The 25,658-nt window shown below is 48.2% G+C and overlaps 1 protein-coding gene across 2 annotated transcripts in view; it reads left to right on the plus strand.

Moving 5' to 3' along the window:
• Positions 1–25,658, plus strand: part of LOC139227565 (guanine nucleotide-binding protein subunit beta-5) — a 106,474-nt gene that overhangs the window by 14,449 nt on the left and 66,367 nt on the right. For both annotated transcript variants that reach the window (XM_070858415.1, XM_070858414.1), the window contains exons 3-5: positions 18,770–18,811; positions 20,755–20,831; positions 24,064–24,196. In XM_070858415.1, the coding sequence (XP_070714516.1) occupies positions 18,770–18,811; positions 20,755–20,831; positions 24,064–24,196 (252 nt within the window). The remainder of the gene's footprint in view (positions 1–18,769; positions 18,812–20,754; positions 20,832–24,063; positions 24,197–25,658) is intronic.

Genomic DNA, 25,658 nt, shown 5'->3' on the forward strand with positions numbered 1-25,658 from the left:
GCCAGCAGTGGAAAAGCTGATAGGAAAACATGATGGGGGCGATTTTTCAACTGCCAGCCACCCGTTTCTCACCTGAAAAGCAGACAATGGCAGCTGAAGATTGGGAGGTGTAATTTTAAGGCGGGTCTTTTTGGCTGCTTAATTATGAAAATCGGGGTTGTAGGACCCCGTTTGCAATTCTCGGGTACAAACGGGTGCAGCATGTACCACGCACGCTTCACCCATTTGTGCCAGGCAGCGTGGCCTAACCAGTGTACCTTAAAGGGACTGCTGATAGCCACTGCAGAAAATATCCAGGAATAATTTGGTGGGGTCACAAGTTCTCCTCCGGGTTGTTCTAAAGATATGGCAGCCCACGCTCCACCCACTCCAGGATCTGTCCCTCCGCTGCACTCCCAGCCCACTGGGATCCTGTTTCCCCACACCCAGCAAGGCACCCATTTAGTTCCCGCACCTCACTGGCAGCATTCAAGTGAGGTTCGAGCCTCCATTCCGCCAACTTTGTGCCCGTTTCACAGAATGATTCAGCCCATCATGCTCTTCTTCGAAATAGTGCCACGGGATTTTTGCGTCCATGTGAGAGAGCAGACGGGGCCTCGGTTTAACGTCTCATCCGAAAGATGGCACCTCCGACAGTGCAGCGCTCCCTCAGTACTGCAGTGGGAGTGTCAGCCTAGATTTATGTGCTCAAGTCCCTGGAGAGGGACTTGAACCCACAACCTTCTGACTCAGGTGAGAATGCTGCCCACTGAGCCACAGTGGAAGAACTGTTCAATTACTCCCACCCCCTGGCTCTTTCCCCATAGCCTTAAACATTTTTTTGGGTGGAAATTGAAAATTCCATTCTGGTTTTAGTAATTGTGGGGTAAAATTTATAGCAAAATGATGAATACTCTTTTTTTTTATATATGTTACGGAGTTTACTGGTGCTGGATGAGCAACCTACAGGTGAACAGATTTACATTGCTCTGATGCAGGCAGCAGTAACATCAATGCTACAGGAGTTAAGTGGTTAAAGAACGATATAATAACAGCTTAAGGAGTCCTCTTTGGCCTTTGTGTCTAGTTTATCTATCTCTGGGTTGGTTGCTGGGCAAGTTCTGTAAGTACAATTGTTTCTATAACAAATAATTTTACTACACAGTAGAGGGGTAATTTTTCAACAAGGAGAGAATACTTGCTCGCTTAGAGTCCATATTAAACATTCCTGTGTTGGGGACTACTTGTAATATAATATATATATGTGTGTTTGTATATATTTTAAAGTTTATCATCTCATCTTCAGTGGTCCCAACCATGATCTTGGCCTCAAGCCTCAGGTGGACTTTATCTTCTCCCTTGTTGCCGAGATATGTCCTCATCTCACAAGATGTACCCGCACAGACCCCAGGCTAGGTCCTGACTCGGGGGGTGGGGCACAGGATCGTCAAACTTGCAGAGTCCCCAGCCGTCCTCCCCCTGATGGTATTGCAGAGGTTGGAAATGGCCACCTCCCATAAGGCCATTCCAGAAACCTCAAGCCATGGCCAGCACCTGGCCTATCTACGTCCTGGCTGAGGTTCGGGCCGTTCCAGCAGACTCCCACCCAACGCTGGGGCAGGGGTGCACTGAAACAGGTGCTGAATTTCAGGGTCAGTGTATTTCAGAAAGATCAGAAAAGCTTCTCTATTACTAACCCTTACTAGTACAAATATTGATTATTAATGGTAGGAGTGAAGTGTTAAAATATAGCCAGTGGTAACATATCATAGAAAGATAGAAAATAGGTGCAGGAGTAGGCCATTCGGCCCTTCGAGCCTGCACCGCCATGGCTGATCATTCACCTCAGTACCCCTTTCCTGCTTTCTCTCCATACCCCTTCATCCCTTTAGCTGTAAGGGCCATATCTAACTCCCTCTTGAATATATCCAATGAACTGGCATCAACAACTCTCTGCTGCAGGGAATTCCATAGGTTAACAACTCTGAGTGAAGAAGTTTCTCCTCATCTCAGTCCTAAATGACCTACCCCTTATCCTAAGACTATGTCCCCTGGTTCTGGACTTCCCCAACATTGGGAACATTTTTCCCGCATCTAACCTGTCCAGTCCCGTCAGAATCTTATACGTTTCTATGAGATCCCCTCTCATCCTTCTAAACTCCAGTGAATAAAGGCCCAATTGATCCAGTCTCTCCTCATATGACAGTCCAGCCATCCCTGGAATCAGTCTGGTGAACCTTTGCTGCACTCCCTCAATAGCAAGACCGTCCTTCCTCAGATTAGGAGACCAACATAATATTCCAGGTGAAGCCTCACCAAGGCCCTGTACAACTGCAGTAAGACCTCCCTGCTATACTCAAATCCCCTAACTATGAAGGCGAACAAATCATTTGCCGCCTTCACCGCCTGCTGTACCTGCATGCCCACTTTCAGTGACTGATGAACTATGACACCCAGGTCTCGTTGTACCTCCCCTTTTCCTAATCTGCCACCATCCAGATAATATTCTGCCTTCGTGTTTTTGCCCCCAAAATGGATAACCTCACATTTATCCACATCTGCCATGCATTTGCCCACTCACGTAACCTGTCCAAGTCACCCTGCAGCCTCTTAGCGTCTTCCTCACAGCTCACACCGCCACCCAATTTAGTGTCATCCGTAAACTTGGAGATATTACACTCAATTCCTTCATCTAAATCGTAAATGTATATTGTAAAGAGCTGGGGTCCCAGCACTGAGCCCTGCGGCACTCCACTAGTCACTGCCTGCCATTCTATAAAGGACCCGTTTATCCCGACTCACTGCTTCCTGTCTGCCAACCAGTTCTCTATCCACGTCAGTACATTATCCCCAATACCATGCGCTTTGATTTTGCACGCCAATCTCTTGTGCGGGACTTTGTCAAAAGCCTTTTGAAAGTCCAAATACACCACATCCACTGGTTCTCCCTTGTCCACTCTGCTAGTTACATCCTCAAAAAATTCCAGAAGATTCGTCAAGCATGATTTCCCTTTCATAAATCCATGCTGTCTTGGTCCGATCCTGTCACTGCTTTCCAAATGTGCTGCTATTTCATCCTTAATGATTGATTCCAACATTTTCCCCACTACTGATGTCAAGCTAACCGGTCTATAATTACCCGTTTTCTCTCTCCCTCCTTTTTTAAAAAGTGGTGTTACATTAGCTACCCTCCAGTCAATAGAAACTGATCCAGAGTCGATAGACTGTTGGAAAATGATCACCAATGCATCCACTATTCCTAGGGCCACTTCCTTAAGTACTCTGGGATGCAGACTATCAGGCCCCGGGGATTTATCGGTCTTCAATCCCATCAATTTCCCGCCTAATAAAGATATCCTTCAGTTCCTCCTTCTCACTAGACCTACTATCCCCTAGTACAATCGGAAGGTTTTTTGTGTCTTCCTTCGTGAAGACAGAATCAAAGTATTTGTTCAATTGGTCTGCCATTTCTTTGTTCCACATCATAACTTCACCTGAATCTGACTGCAAGGGTCCTACGTTTGTCTTCACTAACCTTTTTCTCTTCACATATTTATCGAAGCTTTTGCAGTCAGTTTTTATGTTCCCTGCAAGCTTCCTCTCGTCCTCTATTTTCCCCCTCTTAATTAAACCCTTAGTCCTCCTCTGTTGAATTCTAAATTTCTCCCAGTCCTCGGGTTTGTTGCTTTTTCTAGCCAAATTATATGCCTCTTCCTTGGCTTTAACACTATCCTTAATTTCCCTTGTTAGCCACGGTTGAGCCACCTTCCCCATTTTATTTTTCAGTCCAGCTGAACAATGTTGCCCCAAAAAATCTGCAGTTATTACCTATTTTCAACTGAAAATTGGAAGTGGTTGAAGCTGGCAGCCAATGCTGTGATTTTATCGGCAGCAATAGCACCATCCTACACTCCAGGTTAGAGTGCATTTCAGAGGCCAGTATCAGGAAACACGAGATAACTTTCCAGCACTGTGCTCACTTCAACAGGCTCTGATTGGCATATCAGAAATGGGAAACTATTTTATTTGTACAAGGTTACTGGGAGAAGCCTCTTTCTCTTCCTGAGGAAGGCTGGCACCTTCCCACCCTCCTTCACCCTCCAGCCTGGCAACCTTCAGCTGGTATTTCCTCTTCCGGGTGGGACCTCCATACTGCCAAAGGCCCATTGCTCGCAACATGTCCCTTGACCCCATGAACAGTGGCTAAGTTGGTAACGCCCTCGCCTCTGAGTCAGAAGGTAGTGAGTTCAAGTCCATCAACAATCACTCTTTAAGTCATTACATACCTCGTGTCTGGAAGTCCAGCCCTAAACATCTCTACCTTGCCACCTATAGCCCTGCTTTTAAAAAGTATGGCATCAGCCTAACTCTATCTTCTTTTCTGTTCTTCCTGGAATGCACCTTTTCCCCTCTGCCAGTGGCTCAGTGGGTAGCACTCTCGGCTCTGAGTCAGAAGCTTGTGGGTTCAAGTCCCACTCCAGAGACTTGAGCGCAAAAATCTAGGCTGACACTCCAGTGCAGTATCGAGGGAGTGCTACACTGTCGGAGATGCTGTCTTTCAGATGAGACGTTAAACCGAGGCCCCGTCTGCTCTCACAGGTGCTTGTAAAAGATCCCATGGCACCATTTCAACGAAGAGCAGGGGCGTTATCCCCAGTGCCCTGGCCAATATTTATCCCTCAACTAAAATCACTAAAGAAAAGCACATTATCTGCTCATTATCACATTGCTGTTTGTGGAAGCTTGCTGTGTGCAAATTGGCTGCTGCGTTTCCTACATTACAACAGTGACTACACTCCAAAAAGTACTTCATTGGCTGTAAAGCGCTTTGGGACATCCGGTAGACATGAAAGGTGCTATATAAATGCAAGTCTTTTTTTTCTCTTTATGAACTTTGCCAGTGTCATTGATGGAGGCCATGAGCAGGTGTACCCGCAGTTGCACTGGGATATGGTCCTCCATAGATTTTCAGGGCCGTGGTTTATGTTTCTGTAGAAACCTACAACTATCTACTTGAGCACAAAAGCAAAATACTGCGGCTGATGGAATCCGAAATTAAAGCAGAAAATGCCGGAAATCTCAGCGGGTCAGGCAGCATCTGTGGAGAGAGAAACAGAGTTAACGTTTCAGGTCGCTGACCCTTCGTCAGAACTGGCGAATGTTCAAGATGAACAGATTCTTCTTAAGGAGCACTGAAAGGGGGAGGGGAGGAAAGAACAAAAGGGAAGGTCTGTGATAGGGTGGAAGACAGGAGAGATTAGAGAGACAAAAGGGATGATGGGTCGACTTGAGATGGTAATGGCAGAAGTTAGAAAAAGATTAGTCTAAATAGGGTGTGAATGGCTGAATAACGATCACCCATCACCCCTGTGCTTTCTGACCTACATTGGCTCCCGGTTAAACAACGCCTTGATTTCAAAATTCCCATCCTTGTTTATAAATCACTCCATGGCCTTGCCCCTCCCTATCTCTGTAACCTTTTTCAGCCTCACAACCCCACAAGATGTCTGCACTCCTCAAATTCTGCCCTCTTGAACATCCCTCATTATAACTGCTCAACCATCGGTGGCCATGCCTTCAGCTGTTTGGGCCCTACGGTCTGGATCTCCCTGCCTAAACCTCTCATAGAAACATAGAAAATAGGTGCAGGAGTAGGCCATTCGGCCCTTCGAGTCTGCACCACCATTCAATATCATGGCTGATCATGCCCCATTCCTGCTTTCTCTCCATACCCCTTGATTTCTTTAGCCGTAAGGGCCACATCTAGCTCCCTTTTGAATATATTGAACGAACTGGCCTCAACAACTTTCTATGGTAGAGAATTCCACAGGTTCACAATTCTCTGAGTGAAAGAAGTTTCTCCACATCTCAGTCCTAAATGGCTTACCCCTTATCCTTAGACTGTGACCCCTGGTTCTGGATTTCCCCAACATCGGGAACATTCTTCCTGCATCTAACCAGTCCAATCCCGTCAGAATTTTATATGTTTATATGTTTCTATGAGATCCCCTCTCATTCTTCTAAATTCCAGTGAATATAAGCCTAGTCAATCCAGTCTTCATATGTCAGTCCTGCCATCCCGGGAATCAGTCTGGTGAACTTTCGCTGCATCCCTCAATAGCAAGAATGTCCTTCCTCAGATTAGGAGACCAAAACTGAACACAATATTCAAGGTGTGGCCTCACCAAGGCCCTATACAACTGCAGTAAGACCTCCCTGCTCCTATACTCAAATCCTCTCGCTATGAAGGCCAACATGCCATTTGCCTTCTTCACCGCCTGCTGTACCTGCATGCCAACTTTCAATGACTGATGTACCATGACACCCAGGTCTCATGGCACCTCCCCTTTTCCTAATCTGTCACCATTCAGATAATATTCTGCCTTCCTGTTTTTGCCACCAAAGTGGATAACCTCACATTTATCTCCATTATACTGCATCTGCCATGCATTTGCCCACTCACCTAACCTGTCCAAGTCAACCTGCAGCCTCTTAGCATCCTCCTCACAGCTCACACTGCCACCCAGCTTCGTGTCATCTGCAAACTTGGAGATATTACATTCAATTCCTTCGTCTAAATCATTAATGTATACTGTAAATAGCTGGGGTCCCAGCACTGAACCTTGCGGTACCCCACTGGTCACTGCCTGCCATTCTGAAAAGAACCCGTTTATTCCTACTCTTTGCTTCCTGTCTGCCAACCAGTTCTCTATCCAAGTCAATACATTGCCCCCAATAGCATGTGCTTTAATTTTGCACACTAATCTCTTGTGTGGGACCTTGTCAAAAGCCTTTTGAAAGTCCAAATACACCACATCCACTGGTTCTCCCTTGTCCACTCTACTAGTTACATCCTCAAAAAATTCTAGAAGATTTGTCAAGCATGATTTCCCTTTCATAAATCCATGCTGACTTGATCCTGTCACTGCTTTCCAAATGTGCTGCTATTACATCTTTAATAATTGATTTCAACATTTTCCCCACTACTGATGTCAAGCTAACCGGTCTATAATTCCCTGTTTTCTCTCCCTCCTTTTTTAAAAAGTGGGGTTACATTCGCTACTCTCCATAGGAACTGATCCAGAGTCTATAGAATGTTGGAAAATGACCAGCAATGCATCCACTATTTCTAGGGCCACTTCCTTAAGTACTCTGGGATGCAGACTATAGGGCCTTGGGGATTTATCGGCCTTCAATCCCATCAATTTCACTAACACACTTTCCTGACTAATAAGGATTTCCTTAAGTTCCTCCTTCTCGCCAGACTCTCGGTCCCCTCGTATTTCCAGAAGATTATTTGTGTCTTCCTTAGTGAAGACAGAACCAAAGTATTTGTTCAATTGGTCTGCCATTTCTTCGTTACCCATTATAAATTCACCTGATTCTGACTGCACGGGACCTACATTTATCTTCACTAATCTTTTTCTCTTCACATATCAATAGAAGTTTTTCTACCTCTCTACCTTTCTTTCCTCCTTTAAGATGCTCCTTTAAAACCTACCTCTTTAACCAAGCTTTTGGTCATCTGCCTTAATTTCTTCTTTTGTGGCTCGGTGTCAAATTTATCTATTCTGTCTTGTAGCACTGCTGTGAAGCGCCTTGGGATGTTTTACTAGGGTTAAAGGCACTATATAAATAAAAGTTATTATTATAATTACCAGCTGCCATGGGAAACGGGAAAAAGATACATAAGATTGTGGAGTGGGGTGAGAGTGGGTTTAAAAAAAAGAGGAAAGGGAGCAAAATACGGGCAGAGGTTATGGTCTGACTATAACCTATGTCTACATGAAAGGAACATTAGGTTAAAAAAGTTGCTGTAGGTCAGACTTTATTACATACTTGCAAACCTCCATAAAATCTGAAGAAACTTTTAATACAGAGAGTCATCACTGAATCTCTGTGGATTTAACTTCAGATTGTGGTCATTCATCAAAGGTCTGAACAACATGTTCCCCTGATGGGTCACTCTGTAAATACACCACGTGGAGTGATACTGGTTCATTATGGACTGTGAAGATCCTGCTCGATACTGAGATCGTTGATCACAATTAGGCCAGCATGGGGAATGTACAATTTGCTTTGGTGCTCCTGAGTTTGGAAGGAAGGAAGGTAGTGGTGGGATAGAACCAGCTCGGGTTCCTGGGGCTGAGCACTAGCTCGTGACCCTTGGTGTAAAAGTCCATGGAGGGAATCTTCCTCTGCCAGCGTGCTCCAGTTTCCAGGTGTTGTTGAGACGGAAGAAGAGGCAGAGACCCATAGCACTGAATCTCCGTCCCATTGGCGCTTGACGCCTAATTCCTGAGGCATTTGCAGCTTCGGCCTGAAACGGGCGGGAGTATTCAAATGTTACGTAGGTGATGTGGGAAATTGTCTCCTACATCAGTTTCCAGGGATGCTAGCAGGTGGACCACCCAAAGAAAGTGTACGCTAGAGGTTGTGGGACTGCCCTTTCAGATCAAAGAATCTGTGAAAGGGACAACCAGCGACCTCCACTTAGCTAAGGTAAGTACGTTTTTGAAATGTTTCAAGGTAACCAGGTTGGAGACCCTCTGGCTGCTGTTTCTAACCTACATAAAGCTGCACTGCTCTAGGCCTGCAATTTCTCCTGCCTGATTTGGGGCAGGTGACAATTCCGAGGCATTAAGCCTGCCTGGTGTTCACCCAGACCATTTAAATGAGCTGGACCCAGAGAATATGGCCAGAATCAGCTGAGGTCCCATCACGTGCTTATAACTTGCAATGGGGTGGAGAGGAAAATTGGGGGCTCACGTGTGTGAATGTCAGCTGTGGTGCAAGCCCATGGTTGAATCACCCGCTGATACCGTCTACGCGAACACACCAAATGCCCGAGTATTCTCAGCAGTAGCGAACCACATGGGAGCAAGTCACTGGCTTCAGGAGAGGAAGGGAACAACTGGGAAAGAGAAATCTAGCTTCCAATGATAGTGCTTGTTAAAGAACAGTGGGTACGGTGATTGTATTAGGTCATTTTACAAAAGTGCGCTCTCGGCATGGAGCCTTGCACACGGAGCACAAATCGTGGTCATGGCCTCCAGTTTGTTGTCCATGACTGAACCCCATGGTGAGAGTGCCTCTGATTTCCGGTGCCTGCTCCTGGTAGTACTGCCAACTCTGGTTGGGCATATTTCTGGAGGTTGTATCACCTGATCTCTCTCTCCACCAAAACCCCGGCCCTGCTCTCCTGCCATTGGTACCCCGCCTTCCCACCCAATCAGAAAGCGAGCAGCCTCTTCGTTACCCGATTGGATGATTCTTGTCTGTCAGTCAAACAGCATTTTTTTCCCCCCCTCCAATATTTTTATAATCCAATGCAATCCAAACAAAGTCACGATGTTTTGCTCGTAGCAGAATCCGGGTGAGTAATCTTTAATTCCTAGAGACTCATTTAAAAAAATAATTATTTATCCATTCATAGGATGTGGGCGTGGCTGGCAAGGCCGGCAATTTGTTTGTTTGTTTGTTTATTTATTTATTTATTTTGATTTCAAAATATACTTTATTCATATAAAAAATTTGCACAATACATTGGAAGACAGTTCAGTACATTTGGATGCTAACGGCAGTTCCATTCAATTCATTTGCTTGCTTTACATTTCGAGGTACATTTCAGTACAATCCAGGATACATTGTAATACAGTCATCAAATTACTTTACTAGTGACACTATACGGTACACGGAATGGGTGAGGGTACAGTTACATTTCTTTGCAACATACATTGCTAAACAACTCTTACATTATACTTGGCACTACATCGTTTTTTTCAGATCATGGTGCTCTATGTATTCAAAAAGTTTACAAGTACAGCCCGAGGGGAGTTTTATACTGATTCCAGCCCCTGGGTTTACCGTGACGGAAGGGCTTTAAATTGTGGCCCTTCCCCACCGTGCCTTTGCGGCGACTGCACCAATTTTTAGTGCGTCCCTCAGCACGTACTCTTGGATTGCGCCAGTCTGCAACACGCGGATGTGGACATCTCCTTGCTCTGGCAGCAAGTTTCGGCAAGATCAAAGAGCGGCAAGGCCAGCAATTTATTGCACTTGAGAAGATGGTGTTGAGCTGCCGCCTTGAAACGCTGCAGTCCTTGTGGTGAAGGTGCTTTGTCGTAACGGTTTGTTATAACTGAGTGGCTTACTAGGCCACTACAGAGGGCAGTTAAGAGTCAAACTTCTTCACTCAGAGAATGGTGAACCTGTGGAATTCTCTACCACAGAAAGTTGTTGAGGCCAGTTCGTTAGGTATATTCAAAAGGAAGTTAGATGTGGCCCTTACTGCTAAAGGGATCAAGGGGTATTGAGAGAAAGCAGAATGGGGTACTGAAGTTGCATGATCAGCCATGATCATATTGAATGGCGGTGCAGGCTCAAAGGGCCGAATGGCCTACTCCTGCATCTATTTTCTATGTTTCAACCGCAGACCAGGTAAGGACATTAATGAACCAGATGGGTTTTTATGACAATCCGATGGTCACCATTGTAAAGTCCTGTCCCTGCAGTACAGACTTACATGAGGCACATGCTGAAGTCAAGGTCACTCAGAACCTGCACCTTTATTACACAGCTCTCGAATGCCACATTTGCCTGAGACCTGTCCTTATATACCTGTCTGGGACAGGTATCCAGTGTCTCCTGCAAGTGTACCTCTGGTGGTAAGGTAAGCTTGTGGTTACAGGCCATCTCTAGTTACAGTCATGTATAGTATGGTAAGATACAGTTGTGAGATACATGACATCGTGCTCCCCCAAGGTCTTATTGTCTTTATAGGTTCAGTCTCTCAGGTGGTCTACGCTCTCGCGTGGGACGTCATAGTTGTGGTTCAGTTGTTTGCCTTGGTGCCCGTTTTACTTTCGGTGTGATTGTTGGTGTCTCGCCTGGGCTGTCTGTTGGGATTGCCCTTTCCTCAGGTTGTTCCCTCTGTCTGTCCACCAGGTGTGGTGTGAGTTCCACATTGTAGTCTGCCTCTGGTTCAGCAGTGTTGTTGGTAAATCTACTTTTGATTTGGTCTACATGCCTCCGGCAGGTTTGGCCCTCATCCATTTGTACCACCAGTAGACTGTTTCCTTCCTTGCCTGTTACTGTCCCTGCAAGCCATTTGGGACCCCTGCCATAGTTTAGCACAAACACTTTGTCCCCTATCTCATTCCACCTCCCCCTCGAATTTCGGTCATGGTACTCAGTTAGCTTACGGAGCTTTGCCTCAACGATCTCATGCATGTCTGGGAGGATTAATGAGAGCCTTGTCTTTAAGGTCTGTTTCATTAATAGTTGCGCGGGGGGAACTCCAGTCAATGAATGCGGATGAGATCTGTATGCCAGCAGCAATCATGACAGGCGGCCCTGCAGCATGGGACCTTGGATTTTGAGCATGCCTTGTTTAATGATTTGCACTGCTTGCTCTGCCTGGCCGTTGGAGGCCGGCTTGAATGGTGCCGTCTTTTAACGTGATTTATGCCGTGGTCACATATAAAATCTTGGAATTCTGCGCTGGTGAAGCACTGACCATTATCACTGACCAATATGTCAGGAATGCCGTGAGTTGCGAACATGGTTCCAAGGCTCTCCACAGTGATAGAGGTGGTGCTCGAGTTTAAAATGGTGCATTCGATCCACTTAGAAAATGCATCCACAACTACGAGGAACATTTTGCCCATGAATGGGCCCGCATAGTCTATGTGCACCCGCAACCACGGTTTGGTGGGCCAGGGCCAGAGGCTCAGGGGGGGCCTCCCTGGGGGCATTACTGAGTTGGGCACAAATGGTGCACCGTCGGACACAGAGCTCCAAGTCCGCGTCAATGCCAGGCCACCAGACGTGGGATCTGGCTATGGCCTTCATGAGAACGATCCCCGGGTGCTCGCGGTGGAGCTCCCGGACAAATGCCTCTCTGCCTCACAGAGGCATAACTACTCGGCTGCCCCACATCAGGCAGTCTGCTTGTAGTGACAGCTCATGCATGCGCCTATGGAAAGGTTTGATCTCCTCGGGGCAGGCATTGCGAGCCTCTGCCCAGTCACCAGTTAAGACACATCTTTTTACTCGGGATAATGTGGGGTCGCTGGTCGTCCAAGCTCTGATTTGGCGAGCCGTCATGGGCGAACCTGTGGACTCAAAGGCATTGATTGCCATGACCATCTCACAGTCCTGTTCGTCAGACCTTCCCTGGTCGCCAGGGGTAGCCTGCTTAGCGCGTCGGCACAGTTGTCTGTGCCTGGTCTGTGCCTTATGGTGTAGTCGTAAGATGCCAGCATGAGTGCCCACCGTTGAATGCGCGCCGAGGCATTGGCGTTTATTGCCTTGCTCTCGGATAGTAGGGATGTGAGGGGCTTGTGGTCGGTTTCTAATGCGAACTTGGCCCCGAAAAGGTATTGGTGCATCTTTTTGACACCGTACATGCACGCGAGCGCCTCCTTCTCCACCATTCCGTGCCCACGCTCCGCCTGCGAAAGTGACCTGGAGGCATAAGCTATGGGTTGTAATTTACCCACACTGTTGACATGTTGTAAAACGCAACCGACCCCGTACGCTGACGCATCGCATGTAAGAACTAGCTTTTTACCTGGATCAAAGAAAGCCAAAACACTGTTGGAACACAGAAGGTTGCGTGCCTTATTGAAGGCGCGTTTCTGGGCGTCCCCCCAAAACCAATCGCACCCCTTTCTGAGTAGCACGTGGAGAGGCTCCAGCAGCGTGCTTAAGGTCTGCATAAAGTTCCCAAAGTAATTGAGTAGCCCGAGAAAGGCGCGCAGTTCCGAGACATTCCGGGGCCTGGGTGCCAGGCGAATTGCTTCTGTTTTGGATTCTGTTGGGCGGATTCCATCAGCGGCAATCCTTCTGCCCAAAAATTCAACCTCGGGCGCGAGAAACAGGCACTTGGATTTCTTAACTCTTCGGCCTACCCGATCCAACCGCTTTAGTACTTCCTTCAAATTGTGGAGATGGGAGTCGGTGTCCCTGCCCGTGATAAGTATGTCGTCTTGAAATACAACCGTCCCTGGGATGGACTTGAGCAGACTCTCCATGTTGCACTGGAATATAGCAGCTGCCGACCTGATGCCGAATGGGCATCGATTGTACATGAAAAGGCCTCGATGTGTGTTGATGGTGGTGAGTAGCTTGGACTCGTCGGTCAATTCTTGCGTCATATACGTATATGTGAGATCTAGTTTTGTGAAAAGTTTTCCTCCAGCCAATGTGGCAAATAAGTCCTCCGGTCTGGGCAGCGGGTATTGGTCCTGTAGGGAGACTCTGTTTATGGTAGATTTGTAGTCCCCACTATTCGTACGGATCCATCAGGCTTCATGACTGGGACGATGGGACTTGCCCAGTCGCTAAATTCCACGGGTGAGATAATGCCTTCCCGCAGAAGCCTGTCCAGTTCATGTTCAATCTTTTCCCTCATCACATAGGGCACAGCTCTAGCCTTGTGATGGACCGGTCTAGCATCCTGTGTGATGTAGATTTTGACTTTAGCCCCTTTGAAGGTGCCCACACCTGGCTGAAAGAGATGTTCAAATCGACTTAGAACTGTTGAGCATGAGGTCCGTTCCTCTGACGACATGGCGTGAACATCATCCCATTTCCAGTTTAGTTTTGCCAGCCAGCTTCTCCCCAGCAGTGCTGGGAGATCTCCGGGGACAATCCACAGGTGAAGTCGGTTCACTGTCCCTTTGTGTGTGACTGAGAGCATGGCGCTGCCGAGGACTGGGATGATTTCTTTGGTATAGATCCTTAGTTTGGTGTCGACCCTTGTGAGTTTTGGTCTGTCTCTTTTGTGCGGCCACACCTGTTCAAATTGTTGCGTGCTCATGAGAGATTGACTCGCTCCTGTATCCAGTTCCATGTTGACGGGTATCCCGTTGAGTAGGACCCTCATCGTTATGCAGGCATCTTGTTGTAGGAGCAGTGGCCATTGATCATGTTGACCCGCTGTACATTGGTGTCTTGGGTACTGTCCCCACAGTCATCTGGTTCGCTTTCCGACCCTTCTGATTCGTATACCAGCCGAGCTGCCGTTTTTCTGCACATGCGGGCCAGATGCCCTGTATAGTCGCAGTTTCTGCAAACAGCATGCTGAAATCGACATCCCCTTGATGAGTGCCTTCCCCCACATCTCCAGCACAGACCGCTTCCATTGTTTCCGAAGGATGAGCTGCGTCTGGCTGATCTCTCTTGAGCTTCTCTCAGTTGGTAGTTAATTGCTCACATTGTGGATTGATGAGGTGTGAACGGCCGTTCATGTGGCCCTTGATGGCTTCTGGCGCCACTGCCTGCTGTTGAGAGCCTGCTCTCCTGCCTTTGTCTGTGTGTGGGGGTAGCGGCTTGTTTCACACTGTGAACCCCTTGTTCCGATGTTTCGTTAGTTGTCGTACCCGCAGTGTAGATCAACCTCGTTTCTTCTTCTCCTGCCAGGAATGTCTGTGCAACCAGTGCTGCTGCTTCTAGGGGCAGGTTCTTGGTCTCTATGATCTTTCGGAATATGCTTGCGTGGCCTATTCCTTCAATAAAAAAGTCTCTCAGTACTTCTCTCCTTAGCTCATTGGAGAACTCACATAAGCTAGCCAACCTCTGAAGTTCCGCCACGAAGTCAGGTATGCTCTGGTAAGTGGAGCTGAGTCCACGACCAGATCAGCCATGATCTTGTTGAATGGCGGAGCAGGCTCGAGGGGCTAGATGGCCTACTCCTGTTCCTAATTCTTATGTTCTTATGTTCTTATGGCCCACACAGTGTCTGTAGTTGTAGAACCTGTGTCTGGCCATGTGTAGGCTGTTCGCTGGCTTCAGGTGTTCTCTTACCAGTGTGCTCAACTCTTCAAACGACTTGCTTGCTGGTTTCTCGGGTGCCAGCAGGTCCTTCATTAAGGCGTATGTTTTCGAGCCACAGCTGGTCAAGAGATGGGCTCTTCTCTTGTCTGCCTTATCGTCGCCTAACCAGTCTTTGGTTACAAAGCTTTGCTGGAGCCTTTCTATAAAGTCCTCCCAATTATCTCCAGCATTGTATTTTTCATCTGAGCCGTTGGTCGCCATTCTGTGGATTCTGTAATACCGTAACTCGTCGCCACTGTAAAGTCCTGTCCCTGCAGTGCAGACTTACACGAGGCACATGCTGAAGTCAAGGTCACTCAGACCCTGCACCTTTATTACACAGCTCTCAAATGCCACACTTGCCTGAGACCTGTCCTTATATACCTGTCTGGGACAGGTATCCAGTGTCTCCTGCAAGTGCACCCCTGGTGGTAAGGTAAGCTTGTGGTTACAGGAGTTTCTAGTTACAGTCATGTATGGCATGGTAAGATACAGTTGTGTACATTAGTGTGAGATACATGACAACCATTACTGAGGCTAGTGCTTTTTTTAAAATTCCAGATTTATTTAAGTAACTGAATTTAAATTCCACAGCTGCCGTGGTGGGATTATTACTCCGGATCATTAGTTCAGGCCTCTGTGACTCGTCCAGTAACATAACCACTGTGCTACCGTACCCCTAGTTCCTGGCTGACAAAACTCGCTGCTGGGAGCAAAATTCACAAACTTTACCCCGAGGAATTTTTAAGGCTGCAGCATCAAAACCAAATGTGCTCAACATATCAGGGAATTCAAGCATGTATTAACTATTGAAGATCCTGCTGCAACTAAAATATAGCCTGACGGATTTGAAGAGTTACATTACAGTACAGTAGGGCAGTGTTGCCAGAAATCTGCGACTACTAATTACTGTCACAGGAAATGGAAAGCAAGTGACTTAAGGTGGAGGGCAGCACTGTGCAAATATCGGAGTGGGTACAGAGACGATTCACTAGGCTGATTCCGGAGATGAGGGGGTTACCTTATGATGATAGATTGAGTAGACTGGGTCTTTACTCGTTGGAGTTCAGAAGGATGAGGAGTGATCTTATAGAAACATTTAAAATAATGAAAGGGATAGACAAGATAGAAGCAGAGAGGTTGTTTCCACTGGTCGGGGAGACTAGAACTGGGGGGCACAGCCTCAAAATACGGGGGAGCCAATTTAAAACCGAGTTGAGAAGGAATTTCTTCCCCAGAGGGTTGTGAATCTGTGGAATTCTCTGCCCAAGGAAGCGGTTGAGGCTAGCTCATTGAATGTATTCAAATCACAGATAGATAGATTTTTAACCAATAAGGGAATTAAGGGTTACGGGGAGCGGGCGGGTAAGTGGAGCTGAGTCCACGGCCAGATCAGCCATGATCTTGTTGAATGGCGGAGCAGGCTCGAGGGGCTAGATGGCCTACTCCTGTTCCTAATTCTTATGTTCTTATGTAAGCAATAATCCACAATATTACTGTTTTGCAACATGGATATCGAACTATATTGACATCTCACTGTGTAACCGTAGAAGATACAATTCTGTACAATCATTAATGGCTGTCGGGTGTTGTGTCTGCTAACTTTTGAGAGTGTTTGAAGAGTGGAGTGGAGTGAGAGCTGCTTGTGTGTTTTGCAGGGAGGCTGTGAGAAGCAGCTTCAGTAGGCTGAAGAACATTTGACGTAGATTCGCAACTTTCTGTCAATGACTCTGGATTTTGGAAAGAAGGAGTATGTTTGTGATGGAGCCAGAGGCACAGCGGAGAGGTAGTTTGCTTCACCTTGTACGCTTGTGCCTGGGAAGAGGCGTAATCCCAGGGGGCGGTGATTGCGTGCCATGCTGTAGGTTCTCTCAGTCCTGTTAATTAAAAGCAGTGATGATGCATCATATTACGTGGGTGCTGGTGAATAAACGCCTGAGTGCTTGTCACTACTCACTGACAATCAGGATTCAGGCCCGTGGGTACAATCGAACACTTTCTATTTTCCATTCTTGGAATGTGGGCATCGAAGGCAAGACTGGCATATATTGCCCAACTCTAATTTCCCTGAGAAGATGGTGGTTAGCCTTCTCCTTGAACCGCTACAGTCTGTGAGGTGAAGGTGCTCCCACAGTGCTGTTGGGTAGGGAGTTTGACCCAGCGACAATGGACGACATGATACTCATGAAAATGTGAACGACAAGCTTTTAGACACTATTGTATTCTCGAAATGAATACTTTTATTCTGGTGATTCGGATGATTGCTCGGGGCTGGTATACTAACACTGACCATGATTCACACATCTATCTCGGATACATTAACCTTGCAGCAGTTCACTATATTTTCTAATGACCTCCCCCTACCCCCAGTCAGCACAAGACACTGTGGGAGAAATTCCTCTTCTGCCCACAATGGGCAGAAAGTCAGTGGTGCAGTAGCTCTGCCTGCCCATCCGTGTTGGCGTGCGCCCCGAACCAACTTCCGGTTTAGGCCTGGACGTTGTCACACTGTCGCTCGCCGAATCGTGGTGGCCCTGAGGCCAACCCAGTCCACGGGAAGGCAGGTCACATGGTGGGAGGAGGGCTGAACGCGGGGGTCCAGGGGGGAGCTTGGGGCAGGAGCGGCCCACATTGTTCTTGTGAAACTTAGAGTGTCGTCTCCTCCTCTACCTCCCGGCGCCACAAAAATAATTCCTCACTTAAACTTTCGGGGCCTCTTCCTCACCACAAGTTCCGCCCATTTGTACCTGAATTTTGCAGTCGGGGTCCTACACCCGGCACAGGGCGTCGATTTCGCATCTTTCAGCAGCCTTGCGCCTGTTTTGGAGGGAACGGGCAGGCGGCATCAGGCAGGCCTTGGGCAGCAATGGGGCAAGCGAGGCCCCCTCTCTCTCTCCCGCTTCGGTTTTCCCAGGCGCAAAGTGGGCGGCCCTGAGGTGAATTTCTCCCTGATTTGAACCAGGCATTAAACCATGGGTTGTTAGCAGCTGGACACTGACCCTGTTGGACACTGGAACTGGAGGCGTTAACCCATTTTAAAATGAGCAGGTTACTGCCACAACCGGAATAGCAATGAGCGGAATTTCGTACAAAAACGCACCAGTATCCCACGGTGTAATGTCAGGATCGTTCCTGTTTTAAAAATTAATGAGAAACTCAACCCATTAAAGGAAACATCCATTAAGGAACGTTTGTGTTGTGGAGATGCACTGTAGATTTTCAATGAGTTCCCTTCAGCACAGGGGGAAGGCTGACATTATGCTGCTTTGTCACCCCACCCTTGTGTGTGGGATCCATTGCCAGCAACTGTCCCCGTGATGCACCATTTGCCGTCCCACTGTCCAGTGGATTTATTTTGACGTATAAACCCATTCGCAATGAAGCCTGCGCTCCCAACAGAAATGGGTCACTGCCAAGACACTGCACATAACAGCGGGCAGTGAAGCGAATTGAGCTCAAGCATAGTCGAGCTGCACGCCAGTGAGAACAATGAGAGCGACCTATTGAATTCTCCCCTCAAACCTTCCCCCACCCACCCATAGCCAGAGAGGCTTGCCTTTTTTAAAGCTTCCCTGCCTGTTGGCAGAATATTCTGATGGATCCATTTATTGAAAATAAAGGAACCGTTTCATTTTTTGAGCTGTATCTATTGAAGACTTTGCACAGAATTGCCATTTTCTGTGTAATTGGCCAGTCCACAAGGGATGCTGATGTGTGTAGGGTTGTTGAAAGGCTTCCTCTGTTTGGGCATGAGGATATTGTGTACGTGCTAGGACATGCGCGTCCCAAATGTTCAGGAGAAAAAAATCGAAGCAAACACCTGGTGGCACCTGCGGAGACAGGAAGGTTTTGCGTCCACACTGAGCTACCTTTCAGTCAGTGAATAGGTTGCGTTCCCTTGTAAATAATGCTGTGAATAAACTGTATGAGAGTGCGTGCGTGTGCTGACTGATCTTTCTTGTGTTCGCAGGATGGAAAGGTTATTGTGTGGGATGCTTTCACCACCAACAAGGTAGGTTCCAAATCGCATTCACATATCGACTCCGCACTCTTCCAATCATAGGGTGTTATCACCTGGGATTTAAACAAGTCGCCAAGCTCTAAAAATGTCCTGATTTTAACTCAGCCGAGCAGATCAGGTGGTCCCCAGTTCCATTGGCTGATCTCCATTGGAATGGTAGCAGGGGCTGCACCAATTGGCCTCAGCACCAGGAGAAAGGGGAGAGACATGAACTTCACATACACTCTCACATACACTGCACACACTCTCACATACACTACATACACTGCACACACTCTCACACACACTCTCACCTACACTGCACACACTCTCACATACACTGCACACACTCTCACACACCTCACACATACACTGCACACACTCTTACATACACTGCACACACTCTCACATACACTACATACACTGCACACACTCTCACACACCTCACACATACACTGCACACACTCTCACACACCTCACACATACACTGCACACACTCTCACACACACTCTCACCTACACTGCACACACTCTCACATACACTGCACACACTCTCACACACCTCACACATACACTGCACACACTCTTACATACACTGCACACACTCTCACATACACTACATACACTGCACACACTCTCACACACCTCACACATACACTGCACACACTCTCACACACCTCACACATACACTGCACACACTCTCACACACACTCTCACCTACACTGCACACACTCTCACATACACTGCACACACTCTCACACCTCACACATACACTGCACACACTCTCTCGCGCGCACGCACACTGCACACACTCTCTCGCGCTCGCGCGCACGCCCCTCTCTCTCGCGCTCACGCGCACGCCCCTCTCTCTCGCGCTCACGCGCACGCCCCCTCTCTCGCGCTCACGCGCACGCCCCTCTCTCTCGCGCGCACACGCGCACGCCCCCTCTCTCTCGCGCGCACGGCCCCCTCTCTCTCGCGCGCACGGCCCCCTCTCTCTCGCGCGCACGGCCCCCTCTCTCGCGCGCACGCGCACGCCCCCTCTCTCGCGCGCACGCCCCCCTCCCTCGCGCGCACGCACACGCCCCCTCCCTCGCGCGCACGCGCACGCCCCCTCCCTCGCGCGCACGCGCACGCCCCCTCTCTCGCGCGCACGCGCACGCCCCCCTCTCTCGCGCGCACGCCCCTCTCTCTCGCGCACATGCCACCCTCTCTCGCGCGCACGCGCACGCCCCCCCTCTCTCGCGCGCACGCGCACGCCCCCCTCTCGCACGCGCACGCCCCCTCTCTCGCGCACACGCGCACGCCCCTCTCGCACGCGCACCCCCCCTCTCGCACGCGCACGCCCCCTCTCTCACGCGCATGCCCCTCTCTCACGCGCACCCCCCCTCTCGCGCGTGCGCACATCCCCCTCTCTCACGCCCCCCTCGCGCGTACGCGCGCGCCCCGCTCTCTTGCACACGCTCACACACACACACAGTAATGCATTCATTTGAGTGCATTTTGAAAGACCTTCAGCAGATCACAAGCAGTCAGTGCAATTGTCCTTTATACAAAACTATTAGGAAGTGAATCTGGTTTTCAAGAATGTATTTGATCAATGCAGCAGTTTAACACCTAATGCAGAGCAGTTTGATGTTATTTAGGCTGCGATCTGGATCTGTGTCTGTGATCAGCACTCACATTTATTGCCCTGCTGCTTCACACTGGAGGGCAGGCTCAAGAGGCCGGAGCATAAAGCTCTCTGCTGTTGCACTGACTGCATGTTATCCTTAAATACTGCCTCCCTTGAATTGTGCTTCCAGTGTAAGTTCAAGTTTAAAATCAACCAAACATCCTGGGCCCACAGCACATTCCAAGATTCCTTTCTTCAACTTGTGGAATTCAGGGTTTGACGTTCAGTTTGACCGATCCTAATTTGCCTTGGTTGGTTGACTGGTATCTGTGCATTTGCAGGAACACGCAGTGACCATGCCTTGTACCTGGGTGATGGCTTGTGCCTACGCCCCATCAGGCTGTGCTATTGCATGTGGGTGAGTACGGTTATATTGGACATTAATCTTTATATGTTGTGCTTTATTTCCATTTTCCTCTCGCAATGGGCAGCGAGCCCACACCCAGTTCTCTGGCAGTACTTCCAGGTAAAAGTCTACCAGGAGTTCGGGAAAAGCAGCTGGCATGACTTCGCTCCTTCCTGCTTTCTTTCCCTTTAGCATGTTTTGCTCCAAACTTTCCATGAAGCCCCAGATAAGATCATTTAGTTAAAGATGAAGTGTAACCACGGCTGTGCGCAGACTTTTAATTTCAGGAGAGCCGCTGACCACGGCAGCAAAGCTTCTGCAGACCGCCAGCACTGGAAAAAGAAAGACTGGCATTTATATAGCGCCTTTCACGACCACCAGACGTCCCAAAGCGCTTTAGAGCCAATTAAGTACTTTATTGCAGTGCAGTCACTGTTGTAATGTAGGAAACGGGGTGACCAACTTGCGCACAGCAAGCTCCCGCAAAGAGCAATGTGATAATGACCCAGATAATCTGTTTTAGTGATGAGGGATAAATATTGCTCGTAGAAACATAGAAAATAGGTGCAGGAGCAGGCCATTCAGCCCTTCTAGCCTACACCGCCATTCAATGAGTTCATGGCTGAACATGAAACTTCAGTACCCCCTTCCTGCTTCGAAACAGTGCCATGGGATCTTTTACAACCACCTGAGAGAGCAGACGGGGATCTTGGTTTAACGTCCCATCCGAAAGTCAGCACCTTCGACTGTACAGCGCTCCCTCAGCACTGTCAGGGAGATTTTTGTGGCCAAGTCTCTAGAGTGGGACTTGAACTCACAACCTTCGGACGCGGAGGTGAGAGCGCCACCCACTGAGCCACGGGAGGTGCGCAAGAGACGAGGGTTTGTCCCTCCTGCTGCCTATGTGCAGCAGCCTCGTGAGCCATTCACCTCTTGCTGCTGCAGCCAGGAGTCGGTCCTGCAAAGGATCGGTTCAGTTCTCTGCACATGGGTTGTCTCTGCGGTTGGTTGCCATGGCAGCATCTGGTGCATCGTGCAATAAGGCCAGTTCTGTAACGGCCACTAAATAATGGGCAACATTTTAATACATAATATGTATTTATAAATGTAGAGTTGAAAAAATATTTTTTCGGGGCGAAAACGGGTCGTATGCGCAAGGTGATGACATCGTCATCGTTATCGCAATGACCCGGGACGTTACTGGTTCGCGCCTCCGTTAACTCCCGCGGAATTTCTCTCCCTCAGGCGAGAAGTCATTGGCGCCCCCCTTAACACCCCCCCGGGAGGCGCAAACAACACACATTTCTCCCTCTTTGTTTCTGGTTAGGTGCCTCTTACAGTAAAGGATTTGGCAAAGAGACTGATCAAGCTCAGTGGAAACTCCCCCACATAGTCCTCCAGGATTGTATGGATCTTTCGCACCTCCCGTGGCTCAGTGAGGGTGGCACTCTCACCTCCGCGTCCGAAGGTTGTGAGTTCAAGTCCCACTCTAGAGACTTGGGCACAAACATCTCGGCTGACAGTGCTGAGGGAGCGCTGTACAGTCGGAGGTGCCGACTTTCGGATGGGACGTTAAACCAAGACCCCCGTCTGCTCTGAATGTTAAAGCTGGAGCTGCTGAAAGCATGGCGTGCAGCAGGGCAGCCTCAGCAAGGCTGTGCGCTCAGAGCAGAGCCCAGCCCGATTGGGAGCACAGACTGCAGGAAAGGTTATAACCACCGGGGTGAAATCCACCTTGGACTGTAGCGTAGAATGGGCGACCATCAATCAGCAGCCTGTCTTACACTCTGCCTGATCTTCCTTCCTTTCCATTGGCGGTGTGAAACAGGCGGCTGATACGCCGATTGGCTATTGGCAGTTTTGCCTGGCCGTCCCAGATGGATTTCACCCCCAGTAAGCCCCAGTTCCCTGATCTGTGTTCCCATCGAGGGAGGCTCCACACTAGAAGTGCAGCATCACTGAATGTACCTGGCAAGCGCGTATTTATAAAGAGCAAGAAGCAAAGTTTTTAAATAATCACTTCTGTACGGGTGTTTTTATTTACTTTAGGTCAGTGTGTATTCTAGGGCAAATATTCAACAGGGCCTCTGGAGGTATGCCAAGGCCTGAAGATATTGATGGTGTTACAATAGCAGGTTTAGCCATCAATGCTGGGACATAATGAGGGTGTGGTGCAAAATGTGTGAGATCACTGGCACGCAACATGCAGCCAGCCAGAAGATCACTGATGGAAGGAATCGGGCAAGAAACATAGCTGAGCCCTGCTCGCTCAATTTTCCAATTCCTGGTGTGCATTCAGCTGATCAGAAAATCAATCCTTTTTTTTTCCTTTGACTTGTTTTCTCTCTGCCTTATTCAGGCCTCCATGGCCTCGGAGTGCAATGGCATGAGTTCACTTTTGTTCCTGCATGATCTTTTCACCGAGGTTCCTTACAACCTTGGAGGGAGAAACTTTATCCCCCCCTGCTGTGTCGGGAATTGTGTCCCAGGTGTCAAGAATCCGTGCTTAGCCCCCTCCATCACGCAATGCCCAGGGAGTCACTGGTTTGAAAACAAACCAAATAATTTTCATTACCATGGAAACGACTGGTATTCCAGTCAGATCTGCTGTTATGAGAAAACTGGTACACAGCAGAAATAAGTCTGAAACGTATAAGATTCTGAGGGGGCTTGACAGGGTAGATGCAAAGAGGATGTTTCCCCTCGTCGGGGAATCTAGAACTAGGGGGCACAGTTTCAGAATAAGGGGTCAGCCATTTAAGGCGGACATTTCTTCTCTGAGAGGGTCGTGAATCTTTGGAATTCTCTACCCCAGAGAGCTGTGGAGGCTGGGTCATTGAATATATTTAAGGTGGAGATAGACAGATTTTTGAATGATAAGGGAGTCAAGGGGTTATGGGGAGTGGGCAGGGAAGTGGAGTTGAGGCCAAAATCAGATCAACCGTGATATTGAATGGCGGAGCAGGCTCGAGGGGCCAAATGGCCTACTCCTGCTCCTATTTCTTATGTTCTTATCAGCTGGGTTGTCTGAATGTCCTTATCTCACTCTATCTAAAAGGATATGGGGAAAGCGCAGAGGAATGGGATTAATAGAGAAAGCTCCAGTGGAAGGGCTAGCACTGGCATGAGTCTAATGGGCTGAATGGTCTCAGTCTGTGCTGTCATTTCTGTGATCCTAGAGAACGTTAAGGAGTCTTTGCAATACTGTGTTCAGTAATCCTGGGCAACTCTTTAACTTTTCCAGTGGTTTGGACAACAAGTGCTCCGTGTACCCTCTGACCTTTGACAAAAACGAGAGCATGGCGGCCAAGAAGAAGTCTGTTGCGATGCACACAAACTACCTGTCTGCCTGCAGCTTCACCAATTCTGATATGCAGGTAAGGCCATGAGGTGCAGCATTTATGGGCTACGGTTGCATAGTGGTTATATTACTGGACTAGCGATCCAGAGGCCTGGACTAATGATCCGGAGACGCGAGTTCAAATCCCACCACAGCAGCTGGGGAATTTAAATTCAGTTAATTTAATAAATCTGGAATTGAAAACAAAAAACTAGTATCAGTAATGGTGACCATGATTGTCGGAAAAACCCAACTGATTCACTGTTGTCCTTTAGGGAAGGAAATCTGCCGTCCTTACCCGGTCTGGTCTATGTGTAACTCCAGACCGACCCCGATGTGGTTGACTCTTAACTCCCCTCTGAAATGGCCTAGCAAGCCGCTCAGTTGTACCAAACTGCTATGAGAAAGCCAGCACTGTGGGAGTACCTTCACCACACGGACTGCAACGGTTCAAGAAGGCGGCTCACCACCACCTTCTCAAAGGCAATTAGGGATGGGCAATAAATGCCGGCCTTGTTAGTGACGCCCACATCCCGTAAACGAGAAAGTAAAACATACATTTTTAAAAATTAATTTTTAACCATGCGCATAGAATCTGCTGAATACAATCCCGTGTGGCTTACAGGCCTCCCATCTCCCGCGATGAGGAGAACATAAAAGCCAAGGTCATGGAAAGGATATTCGGCCCATTGAGGTTCATCCTGCTAATGTTCTGGCTTTCCCACTGGAGGATCCAGCCTCCTTTGCAACATCTTAATGTTTCTGCCTCGTGGAAGATTGCTTCAAACTGTTAGCACTCTGTGACGAAGTCCTCCCTCGTGCCTGCTTTAAAAGCATTTTTGACTAATTTAAATTAGGCCCTGCTTTTCTGGTTTGTTTTGAAGTAATATTCTCTTCATACCATTCACTTGAATATCAGGGACTGAGAGATCCCTGCTGAACCCCTCTTCTCAACCACAGAGCTTAACTTTCTCTCATCACCCTCTGAGCTCACCCCCTTTACGCTTGGGATCGTGCTTACTGCTCTTCTCCGCAGCCCTTGTATCCACCAGAATTAAACTCGATACTGAGTAATGGATCTGCCCAATGCATCGTAAAGACTCAGCCTAACCCCAATTTGTTCCTGATAATTCAAAGTCCTTTCATTTGAATTACTGGATAATTCATATTTGGAATTGCACTAAACAAAATCTTGAGTGCTGTTTTCCTCCAATTAATTAATTTGAATCTTTAGTGCCAAAATTACTTTGAAATATCAGAAGCAGAGTGGTACTCTCCTCTTCTCACTGCACATCCCAGCAGTCTGTTTGATTTTCTTAATAGCTTCCCAACATTGAACCATTACTCTCAGGTCTCTTTCCAAGTCTCCTCCTGGCAATTCAAGTCCATTCATTGGCCCACGATCTGCTGGAGCGAGGCATCTTGCCAGCGTGCCCCGTTAGTTAGACTTTTTCTCTCATCATTCAGCTCGAAAAGATTTTGCCCTGCAAGTTGCTGGA

This window comes from Pristiophorus japonicus, chromosome 17 (genome assembly GCF_044704955.1).
Source record: "Pristiophorus japonicus isolate sPriJap1 chromosome 17, sPriJap1.hap1, whole genome shotgun sequence".
Classification (NCBI taxonomy): Eukaryota; Metazoa; Chordata; class Chondrichthyes; family Pristiophoridae; genus Pristiophorus; species Pristiophorus japonicus.